General features: G+C 40.6%; 1 protein-coding gene across 1 annotated transcript; it reads left to right on the top strand.

Moving 5' to 3' along the window:
* Positions 1–469: 469 nt before the first annotated feature.
* On the top strand, positions 470–9,134 carry SLC14A1 (solute carrier family 14 (urea transporter), member 1 (Kidd blood group); the record flags this gene model as incomplete). The annotated part of the gene is made up of 9 exons (XM_010186909.1): positions 470–515; positions 2,241–2,312; positions 3,017–3,206; positions 3,560–3,688; positions 4,834–5,026; positions 6,329–6,476; positions 7,079–7,213; positions 8,159–8,208; positions 8,895–9,134. Coding segments are annotated over 9 exons (1,140 nt in total), but the record flags the coding sequence as incomplete, so codon positions are not given.
* Positions 9,135–11,320: the final 2,186 nt, after the last annotated feature.

The raw sequence follows: 11,320 nt of genomic DNA, 5'->3' as shown, positions 1-11,320 counted from the left end.
AAGGTACCTATGATCAACCCTTAATCATTGTGATTTCGAATATTCTAGAAGAATAGATATGCGGGGCATTGACACAGTCTTCATTGGGGGTGAAGTTCAAGGCAGGTTGGTGGAATTGACTCACTTGATCACCTGGTCTTTTCGCTGTGCCAAGTGCATCAAGCTGACTTCATTTCTGCCCACAAAAACCCAGAGCAAAGTAGTTCTCCAGTCTCAGACTTGCACAGTGCAGCACTGCCTCACACAGCTGCTGTGCCAGGAGCACTGCCAAACAGCCTCAAGAGCAGATAAAAGGTTTCACACAGAATCACGGAACAGTTTGGGCTGGAAGGGACCTTAAAGATCATCTGGTCCAACCCCCTTTTTGATGAATTAGGGCTTCTGACTGGACCCATTTTCTTCTCCACCATGTGAGTAGGCCAGACAGTGACTCTGACACTTCACATGCACATTACATCCCACGCTGCAGAACATCTCCAAGACTCCTGTGGTGCAAACAGCTCTTCACTCAGCATGCAGGGAAACATATCAGGCACGGGACACACACCATCATTCTGCAAATGCAAATTCAACAGCCCTTGACTTTATGGATTAGCAACAGAGAAAGCCTAAGTTACATGAAGAGGAAGATTCTTTAAATTGAAAATGTAAATGCACTTTCACTGAATGAAGAGCATTTATCTTTGCTGGAAATTTTGATTTAACTTAAAGTGCATCCAATTCACTTATTCTATTATTTCAGAATAAAATATGATAAAAGTGAAGGTTAATGAATCAAGGTAATGAATTATAACTGAGCCAGGAAAAAGCCTTCCAGCACCAAGGCACCATCCCTAGCAACACACTCATCTTTTTCTTTTCTTTTCTTCCTCCTCTAGCTAAGCTCCTTGCCTCCGTGTCCTACGCAAAGTCAAATTCAACACTCTTCTACGTACTGGTCCTGTCTTCATGTGGAACCTATCCTTTTGTATCTTTGCAACCTAAATTCTATACTTTTTGCACAAGTGGCAACTCACCAGTGAGACCTGTGGCAGCTCTGGTTCTGTATTCATTCAGCAATGTACCTTGTCTTGTGTTGTCTTTGTCTTGACAATTACTAAAAATTAGCCTTACTCTTCAGAAAACTGAGTACACTCCAGGGAAAGGTTTGGTTGCTTTTAATTTGCTGACTTCATATTGAGAGCTGGCCCTCAGACAAATAACAAATTGACTATAGGACATTGCTTTTAAAAGTCAGTGTTACCGTTAGGTGTTAGTCTCTGGTCCGGAGACCAGGATTCTAGGAAGTATTCCAGCAGCTCCTAGTCCAAAGGTCATGTCTCCCATAGGGGGCCCCATCTCTGTCAGCCCTGTGTGGATGCCCCAAACACCTTATTCAAGTCTAAACACCTCTGTTTGGCCTATAATCCTCACCTACCTTATTTAAGTCTTGATATAGTGCCTGCTAAATTTAATGAGTCTTTACATTAGTCCCTGAGAGTCTCTTACTACAGGTCCCAATATGTGGTCACCTATCTTGTCTTCTGCTGAAGAACAAAGGCCAGCGCAGACCTCATAACACCCTACTGGGCAACTGCCAGAGAGAAGGCAGCAGCATCACTGAGGCAGAATGTAAAGCAAGCACGTGAATTTGGCCTTTAACCTCTTAAATTGGTGCTGAGTACTTCTGAAGATGGGGCAGCTAAAAATAAAATTCAATAGAGAAAAAAAAATGTATTTATGCATGTGAGTAATGGAATAAGGCACCATAAACAACTCTCAAGTTAAGTCCATGCTCATGAGAAAAGTTGAACTGATCCCAACAGGTGACAATATAGAGACCTATAAACCTGACTTTAGGTAACTATTATTGATGGCTGATGAATAAATTCAAACTGGAAATATGGGTTAAGCAGCAGAGAAAACTTAATCATTGAAGCAGCTTCCTAGATGTGATGGATCTATATGAAGTTGAATCTTGAGGTAAGCTGCAACTTCTGTGAAGCCAGTATTCTCCAATGTCATCTTGCTCTTCTTGAAGTCATAATTTAAAACAAGAGCTGCTTGATTTGTAGAAAACATGGTATAGCTGAGCAAAAGGTTAAAATCAGGTAAATCAGAGGCATTGTAATGAACTGTCTTCTTTTTTTCCCCTTGAATTTTACCAAAGGGTCAGAACATCAACATGGAAAAGAGTGTTGATGCCATGATACAAAGCAAGGGGGAAAGAAAGCCAATAAAGCAAAATCCGCTGAACAAAGCTGGGAAGAAAGTCTGCAGAGCTGTTGGGTACATCACGGGAGACATGAAGGAATTTGGAGCCTGGCTAAAAGGTAAAGCTACTTCATGATGACTAATTAAGGGGTTCCAAAGAAGAATTACATCAAATGAGTAATAACTAACTTCTCAGTTATGTGATTCAAGTTAGAGTAGTGCAGAAACTACCTCTGCCCTGATTTATTTCTGTTTTGTAGGGGGAAAAATCAGCTTTGTGCAGAGTTCCACACACTGCTTAAATCTTGAGGATGACTGAGATGACATTTACCTCCCAACACATCATGTACAAAGTCCCACAGAACATAGCCTGGGATGGTTGTTCTGTGCTCTGTCATTCTTCATAATGCTCCCTGTCCTTTCAGCTGAGCAGTTTCTGTCAAGCCTAATGCCACTGTGAAGTTAAATTACACATAGGTAGGTGTGTTTGGTCCCCATAAAAAATCAGCAACGGGATACAAACACAAATTGCCATCTGACGCACAGACACCATAAATTAGCTGTTTCATATGAATCTGGTCCAGGGTACTTTATGACACGGGACTCTGGCAACCACACTGTTCATCTCAGTTTTCCAGCTGTAAGACTTCAGTATAGACCATAATAAATCCCAGTCAGATTTTACAGTCTTGTTGATTCATTGCTTCAGTTGTGCTGCCAAGTTGCATTGCCAAAACTCTTCCCGAGTTTCAAACAATCCATCCCAAATCACGATCATCTGCATATTGGGGTTTTTTTTATTATTTAATTTCATCTCTTCCAGATAAACCTCTCGTGATCCAGTTTATTGACTGGGTGCTGCGTGGGATATCCCAGGTGATGTTTGTCAACAATCCCCTCAGTGGGCTGATGGTGGTTGGTGGCTTCCTGGTGCAGAACCCATGGTGGACACTCACCGGCTGTTTAGGAACAGTTGTCTCAACTTTAACAGCACTTATTTTGGGTCAGGACAGGTAAGCCCATCCTTTTCCCCTTCAAAACCAGACTGTCACATCAGTGCTAACTTATGTGTTAAACAAATGACATGGATGGAAAGCGTGGATCTAGCCATCACTGGCTATGTATCTGGTCTGGTAGGACCAGACAGATCTTCCCACCAGCTGCATCTGGTGCAAAGGTGCGCTGGACATAACTGCAAAAGGGGTAGTTGCTGAGAAAACATGGGACTCAAGCGTGAGAAACTGAAGGTCGGTGCATGAGCCTTGCAGGTCATCATCACACAGAGTCACAACTGCATGGGGAGGGAGGGGTGATGTGATCAAAACACCCTCAGGGGAGAAGATTTCAAGATATTTCCTTCACACAGATCAGCCATAGCAGCAGGTCTGTATGGCTACAACGGGGTGTTGGTGGGATTGCTCATGGCCATCTTCTCTGCTAAGGGAGACTACCACTGGTGGCTTCTACTGCCGGTAGCACTGGTGTCCACGACATGGTAAGTTGGATGGCTCCTCTGCTTGTTATTCCAGTCCCAGTGATCCCACACTGAGACTGAGCTGTTGTATTTTTATGCACTATGCAGACTGCAATGGAAAAGAAACACAACTGGCACATATGTGCTACTAAATCTGTATCATTATTTGCACTTTTAAACTTTAATGTAATTTGGAAACAAATAAAATGCCTGCATATCACAAACAAACCCAATAGGGAAAACAAAAATCAATGGTTGATCATGTGTAACTAAATGCCCTAAACGTGAGCCATATTGCTGTGATGAGTCAATCCATTTTTGTTTCAAGAGGAAGATTATTTTCACCATTCCCTACCACCATCAACCATAAGTGTTTCATCTATTCAAGCCAACATATAAAAATGTCATAAAAATTTACTTCTCCAGACACAAAAGCTGTTCAGTGGTCCCAAGACATGATGGTTGATGCTAATGAAAACAAACAACTAATAATACTTTACTCATATGTATGACACCTAATCTGCTAGGTATTTGGACAGCGAAAATTTTGAAAGCTGGTCTTTGGTCCCCAAATGTCTAGTTGGAGACTGCTAAAACCACATATATCACCTGTCTGCCTGAAGTTCATGTAGTGTTATACTCACTTTAATAAACACAACTTTGATGTCAGCCTTTACTTCTGAAGCTTGAACAAGAACGCACAGCCACCTTCACTCAGACCTGGCACAAGAGTCCTAAATTCAGTCCACCTCAAATACTAAAAAAAACCAAACCAAAACAAAAGTGAACACTGAGACTGAGCTGGGGAATTAAAATTAATTTAAAATTAAATCATTGGATCTTCCACGCGAGCAAAGGATCTTGTCTCCTTCATGGTCACCAAATTCATTACATACCATATTGCATAATTGCATAACCCACCAGGAATCTGTACATTTCTAACTGCCCTGGGAAGGGTAGGAAATTTTCTGAGTGACTCTAGCATATCTCTGATTTTATCAGAAAGACTGAGGAACTAAAACAGATTTTTTTAATTTTTTTTTTAGAAGGTAGAGTGAAATTCTTGCAGTTGGGGTTTTTTGTTTTTTGGGGGTTTTTTTTGTTTGGTTGGGGTTTTTTTGCCTACCTGACAAGCTCCTAGTGAGACCATTTTGTTCTTCTTTCAGTCCTGTTTTCACCAGCGCTTTAGGCTCAGTCTTCTGTAAGTGGGATCTGCCTGTTTTCACCTTGCCTTTCAACTTGGCCTTGACCCTCTACCTGGCTGCAACAGGATCACATAACTTCTTCTTCCCAACAACTGTCATCCAGCTTGCAACAGCAACACCAAACATCACCTGGACAGATGCTGAAATGCCATTGGTAGGATGCCTTAAAGATAACTGCCTTGTGCATTTACAAAAAAAAATCAATATAGAATCATATCATCTTCCTTTATGTTACTGCATTATGACCTGACAATACAAAATCACATTTATAAAATAGCTATTTTCCAAAACATAAAGGATCACTCTAGTAACTGACATTTTTGAATGGCTTGAAAATGAGAATCTTTTTGTTATCTTTTGCTTGCAGTTGGATCTAAATGTATATATTATAATCTTCAGAGAGTCTCTAGAATCTAATTACTCATTACTGTGCCTATGATGATCAGTGCTCCATAGCTAAGGCTGCGCTGACACTACCAGTTGACTCACAGGTTAATTTTAGTTTTCCATGCACAGTGTTTTTAAAATTGCATCTTTGTAATTAGAAATGAGCAAACAGATATTACAATGGAAGAATGGTTACAAACTTGGGTGCAGGCACATGTTTGCATATTTTTACTTAATATTCAAGTGGAACCTCTCCAAAGAAACATTTTCTTCTCCTGTATAGCACCGTAAACAATATAGATACTGGCTCAGTGGACTATTTTGAGGGATTCCCAGGGAGTGATTAAGAAAAGGAAGTTAACTGACACTAAATAGCAATCCACACAAGTGACATCTCTTAAAGAATGTTTACCATGGTGCATAGTTTTATGGGGACCATAAATGAACTGTTCCACACAGAGGAACGCACCATTTTGAGAAGTGTCTTGAAACCATCTCTAAGCTATGGCCAAGTTGGGCTCTGTCCCACCAACCCAGCAACTCTCATTCATATTTCCCATGAATCACAAGGGAGTTTCAGGTATATAAGTAGATCAGGGATACAGCCTTACCTGAGTAAAGTCTTGTATTCTAGCCAAGCCATTATCAGACATTTCATCCCTGGATCTGCCCACTCATGTCTTCTCAAAAGAATAATCTACCTGAGCATTTCCATTTACTAGATTCACTGTCATGATCCATAACAGCCTGCAAAAATGGCCAAGTGAGCAGTACATGTAAAGATGACGAGCAAACCCTTTCACGAAAGACATTTAACTTTGGTATTAGAGCAAAAACCTGGCAGAGGAGCTCATGGCTAGGGCATGATTCATTTTCAGCAAAGAGGAAACCCTGTGGAAATGCCCTTCTGTCTCCCACAAAGTGTTCAAACTTTCCACTTACAGTCCAGAAAGAGAGACTGCACCCAACAAATGCCAAAGACAAATCTGGCCAGGAAAAATAGGTTTAAAAAAAAAAAGAAATTACAAAGCCAATAACAAATTGTCTTTTTTTTTTTTTAATCCTATAGCTCCTGCAATCCATTCCAGTCGGAGTGGGTCAGGTTTATGGCTGTGATAACCCCTGGACTGGGGGAATTTTCCTTATTGCTTTATTTATCTCTTCTCCGGTCATTTGTCTGCATGCAGCAATTGGATCAGCAGTGGGGATGCTGGCAGGTAAGGATTTGACTTGTGTCACAGATTTATATAAAAGCATGGAGAATAAAAGAGGAACTGCAATGAGTGGAGCATTTACAGTCACAAATATTTCTTCCATTGGAGAATGACTGCTTGGAAGAAAAAATATATATGCACTTCGGTTTTAAGAATTCTTTTGATTGACTTCCCCATGCTCTTACCTCATTTTACGATGGTGGAAATCTTCAGAAAAAAGAAGTATATTTTTGACTGAAATGAATTTTTATCATGAAATACTTCTTTTCTGAATATATTCTAGTGGTTTTAGGAGCAGCTTAATAAAAGCCATAACCATCAGTCTGAATGTGCAGACCTCGGGGATGCATTTAGAGTTCACATGTGCACTTGTTTACTCATATATCTTCTGCTGAAATCGCATGGTCAAATTCAACTCAGCAGCACTAGGGAAATTCTGCCATGATTGCATTAAAGTGGATTTAGTCCTAGACCACAGCAACACTACAAATAGGAACTTGATGTACTTATGCAAGCCAGAGCCCTAAAAAATTGACTTCATGCCACTTCTTAGCTGCTCTTATCTCTTTAGCCAAGGAATGACACATCTTTGCCTTATTTTGCAGCACTGAGCTTAGCAACACCTTTTAGTAAAATCTACTCTGGCTTGTGGGGCTACAACAGCTCCCTCTCGTGCATTGCCATTGGAGGCATGTTCTACGCTTTCACCTGGCAGACACATTTGCTGGCAATTGCCTGTGGTATGTACCCTATGGATTTTCACTTCTGCCACATTTCCTTTTGAAGTGAGACGAGTTACGTTTATACTGGAGGTGGGCTGAAGCCAGATGGCAACCTCTAGCCAGGCAGATGGACTTAGGTGAGACTGACTAATGATGGAGCCGAATGTTAGAGCCATTACTCTAACATACCCTGACAAAATAAAAGCAGTGCTTTCGCTTTCATACAAGAGTTGTGTTCAAAAGAAAAGATGTGATCAGTGATCGCTGATTAACTAAGGTCTTTGAAATCAGATGCTTAGTTTTGAGGCATTAATTGCGCTTGTTCAACATTGCTTGATGAATCATATTGTTTTTTCCAGTCATCGATACCAGCTCAGATTCTTTCTTTGGAGTAGGACATATCCAAAATTTGAGAAAACTGGAGCTCAAGATTAGTCTACACCTGGAGTTGGACAGTGCAGTTTCCCCAGTCTATTGTTATAGATACCAAAGGCATGAGCTAGGCAACACAAGAATGATTAGAGAATTATTTATAAGGCAATTCCATGTGAAATTTCAATATCACAGTGAGCTGGGAGTGAAACTATTGCTCATTCAGTGTCCATATAAAGATTTAGTTCATTGACCCACCTTCTAGCCCTAGAGGCAGGAGACATGGGGCGGAAGGGTTATTTTCCTATTTAACTCCATCCATCAAACATACATTCCATGTCAGTGCATTTTTGAAAAGCCTGTTTCCATAGTCACATTTTTCATCACTCCAATTCTTTTTTTGCTTTGCTCTTTCCAAGAGCTCCAGGTTAGAGGAGGGGAGACTGCAAAGGAATGAACTTTAAGAGGGAGGCTGTCCAGGCATGGTCAAACATTGGTTGAGCTACTCAAGGCAGTGTGAGAGATGTTTGCCCTGGCTGGTCTCCTCCATGAGCAACTGAACTCATCAGGAACTACCTTTCTTTTTCACAGCACTCTTCAGTGCCTACCTGGGAGCAACAGTGACTAACATGTTGTCTGTGGTAAGTAGCTAATGTCTTTTTTCTAAAGACAGATTTGAACACTGTATATTTTCATGGCTTGTGAGGCAAAACACCAAGACTCAGAGAACAATTCAGCCAAAGGCAGAACTGGTCTGGGAGAGGGGACACAATCTGCCCAGGGGTTTGGTGTGGTTCCCACTGAAACAGATCACTTACAACCATCATTGCTTTTCATCCTCAGAGCTTGCATGAACTTCCACAGCTCAGTCCTCAACATCTCTGAGATAATTATATGTCTATACTTTATGCCTGAAGCAATTGAGAAAAGGGCCATGCCCACATGTAAAGAAACCTCAAATTTGGTTTAATTGCTTTGCGCAAGTGCCAAAAGACAGTCAGCACAACAGCCCAGGGAAAAGCTGAATGCTTCTGATATCCCCTCCTGTCTCATTTCCATCCAAGACTACTGCAGATGCACAAAGAGAAGACAGCCTTCTCACCACAGCTGACAGATGTTGCTGGTTAATGCATAATATCAATATCTCATAAAGAAATCCTACCTCCTCTGAGAAAGCCTCCATGCAAAGCCAAGTCAAGACTTCCTTGAGAAAGCTTGTTCCAAGTTGTCTGGCTCTGAGTTTTGTTCAAGGGCTGGGGGATAAAATGAAAAAAGACACATAGTAACTGGGTGGTTTGTTTTGTTTTGGGTTTTTTGGTTTTTGCAGTTTGGGGTGCCATCAGGAACCTGGTCTTTTTGTTTTTCTGCGCTGACCTTCCTGTTAATAACCACAAACAACTCTGCCATCTACAAGCTGCCACTCTCCAAAGTTACCTATCCAGAAGCCAACCGAGTTTATTATCTGAAGATGAAGAAACATCAGAGGTCTTGCTGTGAGGTATAAAGACCCAACAAGAGAGATATTTGGCAGATTTTAAGGCAAGAGTACAAGGTGTTTCCCCAAAAAATGTTATTTATGTGCTACAAAGTCAAAAGACCAAAATACATTGCCACCTTCTGAGTGGAGAGACTTTTTCCACTGCATTTGTTTGTTTTACCCTGATTAGATAGGACTGTGCTGTGCTGGAAGGACCTTTCCCAAGACAAATCTGTAATGGTTTAAAAGCACATATGCCTGAAAAGACACTTGAAATTTAAGCAGCAGGGAAATGATTTAGAAGTTGAAAAGAAAAATCTGTTTATGAAATCCAAGTCACAACAATCAGACGTAAAGCAATAAAGAGCAGAGCATCTCTCAGCATCTGATGGGACTCCTAATTAACAGCTAAAACCAGCTTATGACAGCAATAGGATACGTCTTAGAGAGCTTCATAGTAGCAGAGAAGTGGAGTAAAGAGTACTCTTTGCTAAGTAGAAAATAGGTGGTGAAGAATTCTCCCTGGAGGATCTCTCAAGCCCAGTGGAGAGAGATGCACGTTAGCAGTCATCACAGACGAGATGGACACAGATAAACTGAAGGCAGCATCACTAATGCTTGCAAGACTTGTGGTTAAAAATTACAATAATGGCAGGAAGGGAGTGTCTGTCAGCCCCAACTTTTGGATATTTTAGTTTGCACTAGGCTCTAACATTTAATGAAAAAAATGTTTTGGGCCTACCCAGTTGCAGAGAAAAGTCATAAACCCAAGCAAATGCCAGTGAAAACAATCTTTTTCTTAAAAAAAAATTTATTATTTTATGCTAATCTCATGATTTTTCTTAATACTTGAACTTGGTCGTGGGTTAGCAAAGGAGAGAACAGCAGCAAAGTCATCACTGTCCCCTTCCTATGCAATAAAATGGCTCAGTTCAGTCGGTGCACAAGTAGAACTAATTTGAGCTGATCTTCTTGACCCCTCTCCTCACGTCGTCCCCCTCAGACCACAAATATCAAGCAACAAAATGGTCCCAGCCTGTGAATAGTGCTACTGCTGATTTTTGAAGATGGGGGGAAAAAAACCCCATGTCTTTTTACGAACACCAAAAATATGTGAGTCAAAAATATTTGAGATCAACTGCTGGCAGTATTTTCTGATGATGTGTTAGGTTTTCAGATGTTTGACAGTATTTCTGTATGACTGACACTAAAGAAATCAGTTGTAAAAATGTACCATTTGCTGTGTTTTACTTGGTAAATAGCTATATAATATTGTGTGGAGGTAATTTTTAAAACAAATGTTCATACTTTTCTGAGACTGGTATAAGTTTTCCTCTATTTATCATCACTAAGCTCTTCCAAAGACATGTCATCTCTTAAATAATTAGTCTAGGAGACATTGGAAAAGAAAATTATAAAATCAGTGTATAGGGGATATTTGGGAAACTTCTAGCTTCTGCTTTTTGTACTTAGGGCATCAATAACTTATTAAATGTACAAGTGCAAAGTCTGCTTCTGTACAGGAGGCACAATCAGTCGAAGGCACAGTGTTGTGCCTGCAGAGCTACAGTTGGGGCTGAAACCTCCTCGAAACCAGATAAGGACTCATTCCTAGAGCAGATGCTAGATGGGTCCCCAGACTGGGTTAGACAAGGTCAGATTCTGCCCAGAGAATGCATGTCTCCATTCGTCAAACTGTGACGGGAAAGGATAGCTTTTGGTGTCTGACCTGACGTCTCCCTATCCAGGACCACGCGTGCCCCAGAGAGGCAGCTAATGAAAGAGGCTGAAGGCAAAGGGTAGCTTTCAATCTCATGTCAAAATCTGCACTTGGGTAAGAGTACACACTTTACAAACAGTGTAAATTAGATTTCCTTCGACTGGTCCTATATCAGCTTGCTGTTGCTGAGCAACAGGGATATTTTGGCAGTACTGTAAAGAAACCATATGCACAGAAGAGAAAAGCAACAAAATAGGAAGGCCATGTCTCAGCCACTAGAAAGACTTTGTACATAATTCAGAATTAATTCTTCACTTTACACTATCCAGAGAATTCATTCTTCCTGTCACCCCATGCAAAATAACAGTTATTTGGTAATTTGACATGTAGATCAGTCAGAATATCATGCTTTTTCCCATTATCATTCCTAAAGCAGTCATTGCTAACAGGACTAATTTATCCTATTTTTGAAATCATTTTGTGGGTTTTCTTTTACATTAAATAAATGCTATTTGAGTCCCAAACTTTTTTCCACGCACTCTTTTTGCATTTTTTG

Source organism: Mesitornis unicolor, unplaced genomic scaffold (assembly GCF_000695765.1).
Source record: "Mesitornis unicolor isolate BGI_N332 unplaced genomic scaffold, ASM69576v1 scaffold23356, whole genome shotgun sequence".
Classification (NCBI taxonomy): domain Eukaryota; kingdom Metazoa; phylum Chordata; class Aves; order Mesitornithiformes; family Mesitornithidae; genus Mesitornis; species Mesitornis unicolor.
The sequence above is the reverse complement of the archived record's forward strand: the minus strand, read 5'-3'. Positions and strand labels throughout refer to the sequence as shown.